Source organism: Lutjanus erythropterus, chromosome 8, assembly GCF_056507025.1.
Source record: "Lutjanus erythropterus isolate fLutEry1 chromosome 8, fLutEry1.hap2, whole genome shotgun sequence".
In the NCBI taxonomy this organism is placed as follows: Eukaryota; Metazoa; Chordata; class Actinopteri; order Lutjaniformes; family Lutjanidae; genus Lutjanus; species Lutjanus erythropterus.
In genome coordinates, this window is record NC_139324.1 from 37,747,835 (window position 1) to 37,762,632 (window position 14,798).

At 40.9% G+C, this 14,798-nt stretch overlaps 1 protein-coding gene across 1 annotated transcript in view; it reads left to right on the top strand.

Annotated features, from left to right (window-relative positions):
- The window catches only part of ttn.2 (titin, tandem duplicate 2), a 221,131-nt gene that overhangs the window by 24,408 nt on the left and 181,925 nt on the right, over window positions 1–14,798 (top strand). The window contains exons 25-41 of the mRNA XM_084725464.1: window positions 324–605; window positions 704–970; window positions 1,453–1,725; window positions 1,822–2,085; window positions 2,170–2,430; window positions 3,046–3,306; window positions 3,546–3,809; window positions 3,967–4,227; window positions 4,691–4,951; window positions 7,809–8,069; window positions 8,173–8,317; window positions 8,422–8,590; window positions 8,959–9,190; window positions 9,322–9,606; window positions 9,698–9,823; window positions 10,509–10,697; window positions 12,055–12,438. Of these exons, the coding sequence (XP_084581590.1) occupies window positions 324–605; window positions 704–970; window positions 1,453–1,725; window positions 1,822–2,085; window positions 2,170–2,430; window positions 3,046–3,306; window positions 3,546–3,809; window positions 3,967–4,227; window positions 4,691–4,951; window positions 7,809–8,069; window positions 8,173–8,317; window positions 8,422–8,590; window positions 8,959–9,190; window positions 9,322–9,606; window positions 9,698–9,823; window positions 10,509–10,697; window positions 12,055–12,438 (4,185 nt within the window). The remainder of the gene's footprint in view (window positions 1–323; window positions 606–703; window positions 971–1,452; window positions 1,726–1,821; window positions 2,086–2,169; window positions 2,431–3,045; window positions 3,307–3,545; window positions 3,810–3,966; window positions 4,228–4,690; window positions 4,952–7,808; window positions 8,070–8,172; window positions 8,318–8,421; window positions 8,591–8,958; window positions 9,191–9,321; window positions 9,607–9,697; window positions 9,824–10,508; window positions 10,698–12,054; window positions 12,439–14,798) is intronic.

The following is a 14,798-nucleotide window of genomic DNA, read 5'->3' on the forward strand; positions in this document are numbered from 1 at the left end:
AAACCTCCCCAGTCAAGCAATACCAGCATTCAGTCCTTTTTGTACCCATACCTAAAAAAAAGACAGCTGCAGCTACAGTTAGCAGCTACTTAAGGTCTGTGGTGGCGAAGACGTTGTATTTAACTTCAGCCCTTTAGTAAGAACCCTTTTGGAACCCTTGTTTCTAATAGTGTAGTAGGGAAATAAAAATAGGTATCTAATGGTATTGATATCACTGTAAGGGTCCTGGTATTAGTACAGGTATCATATTTTTTCAAACGATACCCAGCCCTGTTTATGACCTAATTTGTTTCAAAGTCTCACTTCATATTTTCTCATTGCAGCCAAGGCAGCAATTAACTTCACTCAGTACCTGGAGGATGCCACTGCCAATGAGAAGGACACCATGGTGACCTTTGAGTGTGAAACCAGCGAACCTTTTGTCAAAGTCAAATGGCTCAAGAACGACATGGAGATCTTTTCCGGAGACAAATACAGAATGCACTCAGACAGAAAGGTCCATTTCCTGTCTGTGCTGATGATTGAAATGAGGGATGATGCTGAGTACACTTGTGTGATTATAGACGATGAGAGCATGAGGACAAGCGCAAGGCTCCATGTTGAAGGTAATCTTAGCACCTAGAATCATTCAGTCTACTGCTTTCTTTCGTCCTGTTTGGGTAGACTGGTGCATAATAAGTTCTTTATCATGTTCTGTATTCAGGTGCCCCTCTGGAGCTCATCAAACACATGGACAACATTGAGGTGCCAGAGACTTACGCTGGAGAGTTTGAGGTCGAGCTGTCTCGTGAGGATGCTGAGGGCATCTGGTTCTTTGGAGACAAGGAGCTCTCTCCCAGCAGTAAATACATCATGTCCTCTCGCAGAGGAAGACACACCCTGACTGTGAAGGATGTCAGGAAAGGAGACCAGGGAAAATACACATTTGTGTGTGGAGATCTGAGAACCAGCGCCTCACTGAAGATGAAATGTAAGTAACTTGACAGAGCAGTAAATTATGAGGAGCCATTGCTTCTGAGAAGTTTCTTTGGACACATCTAACCATAAGTTTGTTAGTTTTGTGTTTTCTTGAGCTTTTGGGCCTTTCATAGATAGGACGGCAGAAGTGAATACAGGAAAGGGGGAGAGAAAGTGGGGGGATGGCATGCAGCAAAGGGCTGCAGGCATGAGTCAAACCCATGGCTGCTGCTGAGGAGCCTCAACACTCAACTATTTGAGCTACCTGGTCACTGATCTGTTGATAAGATTAAAAAACTAAATTAGCTGTACTTCAACATATTTTATAGTTCTCTGATTGTGGGTTTCTTACTTAAAGAATGCTTAAAGTTTCATTCCAGGCAGAGTTAAAATTTACCAGCCTGGTGGTAGTTCTTTTACCTTTATTACATGTTATGACTCAGTCATTGTTGGCTGGAGTGTAATATGATACTAATGAACTTTATCTACCTTTAGTGCGCCCCGTGACCCTGATGCAGCCCTTGACCGACCTCACAGTGTGCGAGGGTGACATCGCTCAGCTGGAGGTCAGGTTCTCCCAGGAGAACGTTGAGGGAACTTGGATGAAGAACGGCCAGGCGATCTCCGCCTCGGACCGTGTCCACATCGTAATCGACAAACAGGTTCACAAGCTTCTGGTGGAGAACGTCACCAGAGACGATGCTGCTTCCTACTCTTTTGTGGTTCCTGCCCAAGACATCTCCACCTCAGGCAAACTCAGTGTTCAAAGTAAGAGTCAGAATCAGTGTTGGATCTAAGTGATTTCAAACTGTTCTCATCAGCAGAACACACTAAATTCTCACATCTGATTGTCTTTACTTACAGCTATTGACATTGTGGTGCCGCTGAAGGATGTGTCCTCCATTGAAGGCACCAAGGCTGTTCTGGAGGCCAAGATCTCAGCTCAGGACATCAGCTCAGTCAAATGGTACCACAACGACAAACTGTTGGTACCTAGCGACAGAATCCAGATGGTGGCAAAGGGAGCCAAGCAGCGTCTGGTCTTCAGCAGGACCTACGCCTCTGATGAAGGACGTTACAAACTGGTGGTCGGCAAAGTCGACACCAGCTGCAGCCTGTCTGTCGAAAGTAAGAATTTTTTTGTCCCCAGGGTCTTGTTTTTAGATCCCAGTCCCAGTTCCATGTTCTGACCATGTCGTTGTTTTTTTACAGAGGTGCACATTGTGAAGCACATGGAGGACAAAGTGTGCTCAGAGTCCCAGAACGTCACATTTAATGTTGAAGTTTCTCACCCTGGCATCGACCCGGTCTGGACATTCAGGAACCAGCAGCTCAAAGCTGGTCCCAAACACAAGATGGAGTCCAAGGGCAAAGCTCACTCTCTGACGGTCATTGACACTATGAAGGACGAGGAGGGCCAGTACATGTTCCACGCTGGTGAAAAGACATCCAGCGCCAAGCTCACTGTCTCTGGTACGTCCAAACTCTATAAGAGATTATTGACCTGTGCCCTTGAATGGCACTCAAATGAATAGTTACACAAGTGCTGATTCCTCGTGTTATACATGACACTGAACCCCTACAAATATACCCCTAAAACTACATCTGAAATAATACTTATGTTTAAATGTTTAATATAAACCATGAAGACATTAAAGGTATAGTTCAGATTATTTTGGGTTGTATGAGGCACTTATTGATAGTTAGTGTATTAGCTACAGTACATGCTGGTCAGTTCCCCCCAGTTGAAACTTGAAACTTTAAGTGTTGAAAATGAGTTTTGTTGTTGACCCTGTCCATACCAGTTCATTGTGTAGCTTCCGTGCTGGTTCTCCTCTCTACTCTGCCCAGCTGGGGGTGTGCCGATTGGCATATAGTGCAGCTAATACACTGACTATCGAAGATTACCTTATACAACCCCATTTCAAAAAATCCAAACTATCCCTTTAAGTTATGACTGTTTTTCAGAGTAGTGAAAAAGATTTCACTTTGTTTTGTGATTGTGTGATACATGATCAAATCTGGAATAGAGCTGCTCTGTTACCCCTGAACCATAAAACAAACTGTTTCTCTTTGTGTTGCCACCAGGTGGAGCCATCACACGGCCCCTGAAGGACGTGACCGTGGCAGAATCGCAGACAGCCGAGTTCGAGTGTGAAGTCGCCAACGCAAATGCTGAGGGCAAGTGGCTGAAGGACGGCAAGCATGTGGACTTCAGTGAGAATGTGGTGAGCGAGGTGAACGGCGCCATCAGACGCCTCGTCATCGTCATCACCAGACCGCAGGATGTTGGAGAGTACAGCTACCAGGTGGCCAACTCCAAGACCACCGCCAACCTCAGAGTGGAGGGTAAGTTTCTGCACGTGCACATTCAGTGTCCTTGTTATTTTAAGACTAAGACGTATGAGGTTCTATGTCAAGATGAATAAAATACAAAATATAAGGTAGATGTTTTATCTTCCTTTCATTTTTTTGGATTGAGAGCTCTGAAAGCAGGCAAATCATCAGTATGTTGTTTCTTATATTAAATGCTATTTTAGAATAGAATTTTAGAATTCTATAATTGAGTCCTCTGTTTCCATCTACAGCGGTGAAGATCAAGAAAACTCTGAGGAACCAGACTGTGACAGAGACCCAGGAGGCGGTGTTCACGCTGGAGCTCACCCACCCCGACGTCAAAGGATCCCAGTGGATCAAGAACGGCGTGGAGCTGCAGAACAGCGACAAGTATGAGATCACCACTGACGGTACGGTCCACACACTGAAGGTCAAGAACTGCAACACGCACGACGAGTCTGTTTATTCCTTCAAACTGGGAAAACTGTCCGCCAACGCCAGGCTCAATGTCGAGAGTGAGTAACACTGATTTTCTGTAAAATTCTGACTCTGCCCCATAATCCATAATAACTCAGTTTAGAGCCACCATCCGATAGTCATCTAGGATCGAAACTTTTACTGTTTTACATTTATATTTTTTAAATTAGATTTTTTTTAATTTTTTTTTTGCAGCAATCAAAATCATTAAGAAGATCAAGGACATGACATCACTTTTGGATGGCACCGCCTCTTTTGAGCTGAGCCTGTCACATGACAACATCCCCGTCAAGTGGATGTTCAAAGGCATGGAGCTGAAGCCGAGCGACAAGTGTAAGATTCTGTCAGAGCGGAAAGCTCACAAACTGATCCTGCAGAACGTCGACAGCAGCAACGCAGGAGAATACACGGCCGTGGTCGGACACCTGCAGTGCAGCGCCATGCTCAGTGTGGAGGGTACGTAATCATTATGTACTGAATGATCATAATAATAATCTAAATAATGAAAAGGTCACAGTATAACAGTTTATAAAAAGATCATGAGAAAATGAATGAATTTTAGTTTGTAATTTATTTACAAATATAGAATTTCTCATTGAAATAATGTGGTATAGTCACGCATTTTTACATTTGTACTTAGGTTCGTAAGGTTCGTACCTTTTATTCATTTCAGCTGCGTCTCTATAATTGTAATTTGCATTTTATGTAATTAAGAATGCATATTTTCTAATTTGTACTTACAGATATTCAAATTTTTATTGAAATTTTATGTGGACAGTGATCACAGTAATAATAAGAATTTGACATTCCATCACATGAGAAGAGCATAGACGTATATGAATATGTTATATCTAATATTTTGTCTAATTCTCCTAATTTGTTGTGACTCTTATGATTTTTTTGTATTTGTCTGTTGCAGCTCTGCGAGTCACCAAACCCATGAAGAGCGTTTCGATCCCAGAGACTCAGGTGGCCACGTTCGAGTGTGAAGTTTCTCACTTCAACGTGCCGTCCACGTGGCTGAAAGACGGCGTGGAGATCGAGATGAGCGAGAAGTTCAGGATCGTGGTTCAGGGAAAACTCCACCAGCTGAAGATCATGAACACCAGCAGGGACGACTCTGCCGAGTACACCTTCATCTGCGGGAACGACAGAGTGTCTGCAACGCTCACCGTTAGCCGTAAGATTACGTTCAAGATCAAAACCCGTGAATTCACACCAAAATAATGTCGCTGAGTGAGACTAATTGACTAACCTCCTGAAGTCTTATGTCATGGTTAGTTGGGTTTATGTGTGTTTCACATGTGGCCGGTCTCTTCAGAATAAAGACTTAAAGATCCCCTCCACTCAAACATGTGTTTTTCTTATGTTCATGTCCCCTAAAATGTCTGACCTTTCCTGTACTAACTTGTGTCTGTGCAAAGTTTGTCACTGGAGAGGTGTTTTCACATTCCTCAACTCAGGCTTTGGGAGTAATGGATTACAAATAAGGGACATAATTAAGATGCAAAAATATGGTAACTGTATTCCATGACAGTTACAAATAAAAATTGCATATACGTACATTTAGTAAAAAAGGGGATTATGAGCAGTATCAGAGAGATTGTAGCAATGGTGTCAGTGTTATCGCGTTCTTGTTCAGATGTGCTGAAAATATTCAAAATGCACTGATTCACACTGAAATCATTTCACGAATCATCGTTTTATTGAAAGCTTTTCATCAATTTGAAATGACATCATGTCCTTTGTGATGTCACTGGCGCAAAACAAACCCACGTTGCTGCTGCAACTGCATGTGGGAGACTGTTGCAATCTTTGGTTGGTGCTGTACAGTATTTACTGTGTAGGGATGTTAATGATTAATCATTAATCGATTGATCACCGTTGAGAATTTAATTATCAAAAAGATATTGATAGATAATTAATCGATTGTCTAGAAATGGCAGTAATTATGCCTTATTTGACATTGTTTTGTCTGGTAGAAGCATTTCTTTCAGTAAAAAAGCTTAAAATGAAAAAAGAACAAAATTAAAATGATTAATTAGTATCAGTTGTGAGCAGTTAAGTAAATTTTAAGTAAATTTCAACCTGATTGCCGTGAGTTTTTCAAAGGGCGGTAACGTTATCACAATAATTAAAATTTTAAATAGTAATACCAATTGTTTCAATTTGTTATCATGAATTTCAATTATCGTTTCATCCTTCAGCAGATTACAATATTAAAATACATTTTTAAATTAAAGAACAATATTATGCGCTGTGTGCACACATCACCACTGTGGTCTCAGTGAAACCAGCTAATGTTACCTTACCTTACTGCGACAGTTCTGCCTTTAGCTGTGAAAATACTGTTATCATCCAGTGTCTTGACATCTAATTTAATGAAAGTTTATTTGGAAGTTTTTAGTGTGAAATGTGAATAACATGTAGCCAAGTAATAACGTAAGTTTCTGCATAACAAAGGAAGGCTGGACAAACAATTGTTTAACCTCACAGTGAACATTAAAACATTATTTTAGGCAATATAACAATTATTAAATAACCATATTTGGTACTGAGGTAATCCAAGAGTAACAAATCTTCTCATTACTTTAATATTGTGATACTTGGATTACATTACTAATTACATTCTTAATATGTAATTAGTAATTGTATCACAATACATTTTTAAAGTAATCCTCCCAACCCTGCCTCTACCGAAGTGTGAGATGTGTGTGTACTTAATTCAAACGTACCCTGGGCAAACTGGATTTGGTATGTGACAAACTCAAAAGTCAATCGCAAAGCAACCTGAAACCTCCAGCGCAGAGTGGACCATTCATGTTAAATACACTTCCCACTCTGATACGTCCACACAGGTGTGTTTAGGCTGCAGCAGTGAAAAAAAAAGCGCTGTGGTGGAAATGTTGAAACAACTTTTGGAGAAACGCAACCCGATGTCAGGCTGCCATGGCCAATCACGAGCCGGCGATCAGACCGCTGTTCAGGAGGAGTTTATGGACCAAACGATGATTTATCTCTCACTTGTGTCCTCACTTGGTTCATTTCATGCACACAGCTTCACAGTCTTGGTCTGACTGCAGTTTATGCTGAAAAATGGCGACACCAAGAAGCTTCCTTTGGTTTGAGTCCATTTGTTTGTGTGAGAGAGTGAGAGAAAGAGCGCGCAGCTGTGCTCGAAAAGGTTCACACTGAATGAGAGGAGGGAGCACTGGAAGCAAAACTGTCAAATCAGAGAAATAAAACAATTTTTATTTATTTGGTTTATTTTTTTATTATTATTTCTGCACAACCCTGCAGCTGATTGTGTCTGAATGTGTCCTAATGTGAGCAATTTTGATGCTCACCGGTCAACCAAACGCAAGCAGCGGTGGTGGTGGTCAGGACGCGAAGCCGAAACCAGAGTGTCACAATGAGGGAGAAAGAGGAGACGTGCTTCCAGCCCCTTTTCAGAGTTTTTTCTTTTCTTTCTTTTTTTTTTACTTTTTACATAGGAAAACTATCTCCAACTAAATATTAATCATATGGGAACTTAAGAAACAAAAAAACTTCATAATTTCACAACATTAAACTAGGTAGAATTTGTAATTATGCACAATTTGTAATATTTTGTCTTTTGAAATTTTGTAAATTTGCAATGAAAACCAAATTTACTTTGAAAGAGATTAACAAATTGGACAAAAGAGAATTTGCAGAGTAAATGAAGTTTAATTAGTATGCATTGAGATTTCTTCATTCACATGTTTGTATTGCTGCAATTTTTAGCAGTAGAAATAGTTTTTTTTGTAACTAACCAGTATAATCAAAATATTCAACTGTGAATCATTTATTATGATACAAAACAACCTGATTTATAATTTATTAAAATTAATCACAATTAAGAACTATGTGAACAATGTTTCCTGATAGTTTTAATCACTGGTGTAAAACATAAAAATAATATGTTTTGACTAAATGTTAATTGTGTAGATGGATCTTTAGTGAATGTTTTCAGAAGATATTTTTGTATTTCATCCAATGTGTCCTCTCCTCTGCAGCCGTCCTGATCACCTCCATGCTGAAGGACCTGAACGCTCAGGAGAGAGACACCATCACCTTCGAGGTCACCGTCAACTACGAGGGCATCACCTACAAATGGCTGAAGAACGGCGTGGAGGTCAAGTCGTCGGACAGATGTCAGGTCCGCAGCAAGCAGCTAACGCATTCGCTGACCATCCGAAATGTTCACTTCGGAGACGGAGGAGAGTACCAGTTTGTGGCTGGCTCTGCTGCCACCGCCGCCAACCTGTTTGTAGAAGGTAACACATTTTCACATTTTGAACGGCCTTCTTACGCACCTCTAGGAAAACTGTAAAAAGTAATTCTTTGGAAGGATCCCCTCTGAACTGTTTCTTCTTTCAGCTCGTCTGATTGAATTCACCAAGAAAATCAAGGACATAAAGATCACAGAGAAGAAGAAGGCTATTTTTGAATGTGAGGTATCTGAGCCCAACATTCAGGTGATGTGGATGAAGGATGGTCAGGAGCTCGACATGTCTGAAGAAAGGTATTACTGCATCTTAAAATAACGGTCACTAACTTCTTTTCATAAACAGAAGCATTTTGACCAGTAAAATACGAGCTGAGAGAGAACATTTTCTGTGTTCACAGGTACGTTGTGACAGCAGAGAAGTATGTTCACCGTCTGATGATCCAGACAGTTCGTATATCTGATGCCGGAGAGTACTCTGTGGTGGCCGGATCGAGTGTCTCCAAGGCCCAGCTGACTGTGGAGGGTCGTGACATCCGGATCGCTGAACCAGCCGAGCGGGAAATCACTGTGAGCTGGATGTTCAGTTTTACCGAGGAGGATCAGGGCCACATGTGAAAAAAAGTATTTGAGTCTTGAGTTTAAAGTCAGAATTGTGAGGAAAAGTCGTAATAAAGTCAAACTTCCCAGGAAAAAAAGTCAGAATTCTGTTTTAAAAAAGTCAGAAATCTGGGGGAAAAGTAAAAAATCTGAGAAAAAGCGCCATGTGAAAAATTTAATTGAGGTCTGAGTTCAAAGTCATAATTTGATCTTCAATCTCAGAATTCTTTAAACTCAGACACAAATAAATCGTTCACATGTGACCCCAATCCTCTTCCGTGCATTTTTAATGCGCAGGTTTTAAAGTTTATTCACTGTTTTAAAATTGACCGTCGCAGGTTCTGGAGAAACACAGAGCGACGTTCGAGTTCGAGGTGAACGAGGACGACGTGGAGGGCCGCTGGCTGAGGAACGGGGTGGAGATTCAGTTCTCAATGGAGCAGAGGTTCAACTACGTGGCCATCAGGAAGCTGCACCGCCTCACCATCTCTGAGACCTACAGGAGTGACGCCGGGGAGTACACCTTCATCGCCGGCAAAAACAGGAGCACCATGCACCTCCGAGTCAACAGTGAGTCGAGAGGAAGAATAATTACCACACAGTGACTGACAGGAATACATTGTATACTTTTCTTTTAAAACATAAGGAATGTCCTCTCCCCTTTTCTGGCTGTTGAAATCTTTTATTTCTGCCTCATTCAGTCCCGGAGCCACCTCAGATCCTTCGCCACATGGAGCCCCAGTCGGTGGAAGCCGGTAAACCTGCTCGCTTCTCTGTGCAAGTGAGCGGCGTGCCTCAGCCTCAGGTCTCCTGGTTCAAAAACTCCCAGGCTCTTTCTCCGGGCTTCAAGTGCAAATTCCTGCACGACGGCAATGAGCACTCGCTGCTGCTGATCGAAGTGTTCCCAGAGGACGCCGCCATCTACAACTGCGAGGCCAAGAACGACTACGGCACCGCCACCAGCACTGCAACGCTCAACGTGGAAGGTAAGACAGACAAAGGCAAACATGAAGAGGGAATTTTTTTTCAGATCAACACCAGGACATGTATACATGCAGGTTTTTGTGTGTTTTGTAGTGTCAGAGGTGGTTTCTCCGGACTCGGCTGCTACCGTCGCACCTCCTGTCGTCATCACACCCATCGCCAGCACATCGGCCCGTGAGGGAGAACCGGCTCGCTTCCAGTGCAGAGTCCGTGGAGACGGTAAGAAAACTAAAGTCTCACTTAAGTGGCTATAGTCTGAAATTGACGGAGGAACATTGTCCACCTTTTTGTGTAGTAGTAAGTAGCAAGTAGCTAATCAGTTTGTTTGATACAGTCTTTGCAAATTATTTGGCAACAAGGTCAGAATGTAGCATACATGTTAAGAGTTGGATCCATTTATTTACATGATAAATACCTAGTTGTTTGTATTCAGATATCAAATATGGTCTGAAAAATCTACTGAGAGGTTTGGAAAAGTATCAAATTTGAAATGAAAAATGTGCAGTGACGCTGTACACAGCTATACAGTGAGTTTCAGCTCACTGTTCACTTTACTGTTTTGGGACACTCTTACTGCTCTCGTGTTATTTTTTCAGCTGCAGCAGGCAGCTGCTTTTATAGAAAAGGCTCTAAAATCTTACTGTTGCACAGCAAACAGCTCAAAGATACAGTTAGAGACAAGAGGTGAACACAGTGGAGCATTTAGCAACGCAAGAGGAGACCAAAAACAGAGCTAAAAGAGAGTGAATATCGGACTGACATTTATCAGGTGACACAAACATTATTTCGATTTGATCAGAACGAACTGTTATACTGTTAAATGGTGCTGTGACCCGACCTTAATGGTGATGTTTGCAGTACTTCATCACACCACCAACGCTCTTTTCCTTTGTGTTCTGCCCAGATGTGAAGATCAGCTGGTACCACAGGGAGAAGGAGATCAAGCAGTCGGAGTTCTTCAGGATGTCTCAGTTTGACGACAGCTGTCAGCTGGAGATCTCCAGGGTTTACCCCGAGGATGAGGGCGAGTACACCTGCGTGGCCAAGAATAACGCCGGCACTGTGTCCTGCTCTGCCACTCTGTCACTGGACGGTAAGTTTGTTACCGTCGAGAAGTGCAGTTTTTACTCGGGCACTGAGACTGTAATAGAGACCAACGGTAGTCATGGTTACCCATAATTAATAAGGGATTTTGATATAGAAATACTAAACATTGATGCAAAAATAAATCAGTGTGACCATAAATCATAATTGCAGGTTAACAGTTCTATTAAATATGAGAATGCAAACACATATTGTCAACCATGGCTACTGTCAGCTTCCATTGTGATTTCTTTTATAGTGTTAATACACAGAAGGGTGACAAATAAAGGAAAAACCTAAAAAAATGCAGACGCTTCAAAGCTGGTTTCTTTATTTTGTTTTTTCCGTCATTTGTCACCCATCTGTAGATGATGATTGTGTGGTGGAGTTTTGACACCAGCTCTGTTGTTCTGTTTTTCACTGAAACTGAAACACACATCCCAGTGAGCACCAGTTCAGTGGTTTGAAGGTGAGAACAAAACAAAGACGCTAAATTTGGATGAACAACGGCATTTTGATTTCTATAATAATGATAATAACTCCAACCTGAACAACAAAATCAGAGATAGATTTAGAAAGATGGAGGCAGTTTGAATGACGGCCAGCACATCTGTCAAAGGCATTTAAAGCCTGGATTCTTGGTTTTAATAAACTGTACGTTAGTAAAAAGTGCTCTGTTTCTTCAGTGTAATAAATGAATGTAAAACATTTAAGTTTACTATTGTAATATGACATAATATTAATAAATATATGCTCTTTGTAAGTCTAAATAGCCTACAGCCATTGATTATGAGACACAGACATGTAGAATGCACCCCACCCCTCCTACACAAGAGCAAGACCCCTCTCTGTAGTTATTTCCCTCTTTGTTATTGTTTTGTGTCTATTTATGATAATTTGACTTGTCTTTGTGGTTGTTTTGCATCTCTTTTTAGTCATTCTTCTCAGTTTGTGGTTGTTTTTGTGGTCATTTTCTTTCTTTTTGTGAAAATTTACTTTATGGTCTTTGTTTCTTTGTATTTGTTTTGTGTCTCTCAGGGGTTGATTTCACTCTTTACAGTCATGTGTTTGACTTTCCGACAAGACATGTTAACTTTCACTTCACACAGAGTTATGAAACTAAAAGTCTATTACCTTCTGACTTCTGGTAGGACCTAAGACGTTTTGCAGGTTATTCACACGACCAGAGAGGTAACTAGTCGGAAAAAGGGCACTGAACAAATGACTGATGTCAGTTTTGATAGTTTCCACCATCTTTCCATCAAATGCAGACTGACTTCACACTGAAAATCACCCAAACTTGTGCTGACTGGGATGAATGTAAATCAAATGAGGCACATAAAGTCAATGAACATGCTTCCTTTCAGGGCAAAAACAAACAGTGGACAGTCCTGCTGAGTCTCAGTGGCATGTCTCCACCAGCCTCACCAGTATAAAGAAATCTTCCATTGGCCAAAAGCCAGTTTTCATCCAGCCAATCTCAAGCTGCACGGTGCCACACGGGGAGGTGGCCCGCTTTCATGCATGTGTGTCCGGCATGCCGAAGCCGGAAATCAGCTGGTACCACAACCGGCAGCCGGTTCAGCCCACCAAGAACGTGGTGTTTCATTTCGATGAGATGACGAACACCGCCATGCTCATCATAGTCGATGCTTTCTCTGAGCATGCGGGGCAGTACACCTGCAGGGCAGCCAATAACGCTGGAGAGGCCGCATGCTCGGCCACCCTCACCGTTACCAAAGAAGAAGAAGGTAACTTGCGGATCCATCGACTGCAGCCACATTCCCTCTGAAACCACACCTGTTTCTCTTCCTGCAAGATTAATTCACCCTCCTTGAATACCTCCTTGTGGTCTACAGACAAAACACTTTACAAGGGATGTCCCGAACCAATCTGCAAAAAGTGTACTTTAAATATTTTTTAAACTTTTATTCAACCAGGAAAGCATCATTCAGATTAAAACTGTTCTTCTGGCCAGGATAGCAGCAATAAATATTCCTTAATTAAACATCATGAATAATATCTTAAGGACAGTCATATAAAAGATCTCATCCTCAAAAAAAGGCTCTCTTAAACAACCCAAGAGCTGCTGAAACTGTGAAGACCAAAGCACCATAACTATACCTTAATGAGACGATCACATCAAGACTCTGAAATACCATAAAACATCAGTATTGATTGATGTATCAAAATTCCTTTGATATCTTTAGATCAGCTAAGTCTGTAGATGATCCTGCTAATTTTGGGGACAGTTGGTAAAATGATAATAACGTACACTTTATTGTGATAGCGCCACCTCGAGGTTAACGAGTGTCTTTTTTCCCTGAGTAGTGGGTGGAATTTATAACCCACTTGCTGATTTTGGTGAGTTTTCATCTTTCGGATTTTGCTGCACGGATACTTTTAATGAAGAAAAACAAGAAGAAGGAAGAACTGTAATCGAAATAGAAACAATAGGGGTCTATTGTTTTTCATCCCCTAGAAGTGACCCTGCTTGGACCTCTAATAATCTGCAAACTGTGTCGACATGTTAGACAACGTGTGTGCATTCATACAAAGTCTGGATTGATGCTTTAATAACTTGTTGACTACAGGATCTAAAGAAGTTAAAAAAAATGCTAAATTTTTAGGTTTTGTGTTAGCATATGGCTAAAAAGTGATGGTTCAGCCATGCAAAGGGTTTTTGATATTCAGTTTCTCTTCTCTTGTTTTATACAAACACATAATTCTTTTTTTTTTAAAGACTCCCTTAAATGTGTTTTCAAGAATTGTGGCCAGGATTTTCTCTGAGCAGGAGATCTTACCATTTAAAAACAAAGTTGTCAACATTCTCTGATGAATAAATTCTGCAATGGTAACATTGCTTCCAAATGACCCCAAAATAATTTTGATCCTAATAACTGCCACTGTAAGTCAGTTGAATGCGTTCTTAAAGTGACACTGAAAAAAAAAGAAACTGGATCGGGACATCCCCTCTGCCCTCTTCCGGATCTGACTAACCTCACATTTTGAGAAAGACGATCCACTTTGTCCTTGTGTGCACAAGTTTGTTTGAATCCTGGGATTGTGATGTCTCCTCTCTGCTCCACCTTTCTCATCCTTCCCCACAGGAACAAACTTATCTCTCCACCCTCCTCTTCCTCTCCCGCACAGGAAAACTCTGGAAAATGCATGAAACTTGCATGTGTAACCTCACTGTTGTACCTTTATCCTCCAGGAAACTCAAACCCTTATTTGTCTGATTCACTTTGTTCCTATTTTATGTTATGTCTGTATTGTTTTTTTCTTTTTCTGTCACTGTTTTTCACCTTGTTCTTACGTTTGCATTGTTTGATTTCTCACCACACAATCTAATTTATCAAGAAATATGGGTTAAATCCTCGAATGAGTCATAACATTTGATAGACAAATTGGACTCAAATCTATTTTCATTTTGTGTTTGAATCTCATCATTTTGGTCCATAAGTTGACTGAATTTAACCTATTATTGCTTGTAAATAAAATGTGTCAACAAATGATGAAAATACAAAACAGTCTAAGGCAAATAAAGCAATAAAAGTCATTCTAGATCTGTTAATTTAGCAAAATAATCAAGGTCCACTTGGCAGTTTTTTTGTTTTTTGGCATTTCAGGGTCATTTCTCAGCAGAGTTTGCTCAGGTTGATGGATGAGTGCCCATAATGTGACCTTGGTATATAAAACTTTGGTCAAGTGATAGTAGATAACCCTTTTATGACCAATGAAACCAACAACTGAGGTGACATCTTCCACTAAGGTGGACAATGAGATGCTCGTGGAAATGCTTGAAAGTGGACATTGAGTTAAGATTATTTTGCAAATTATTTTGTACTTTTCATCTGTAAAGAATTAAATGTATATAGAGATTTATACAGTTAACCAGTATGCTAAAGACTACATTAAAATGTAAACAGTTATCATCCTCTCTGATATTTTCTGCCCCATTTGAGGTTTTTCACTCGACTCCCAGGAGGATCAGAGAGTAGACTTACAAAACTTGCTGAAAAGGTCAGCATATTTGAGATCAGTTCAGTTTGAAGTTCAGTTTAGTTGAAATTTGTCCATAAAGCCTGACGGGAAAACCATTGTAGTG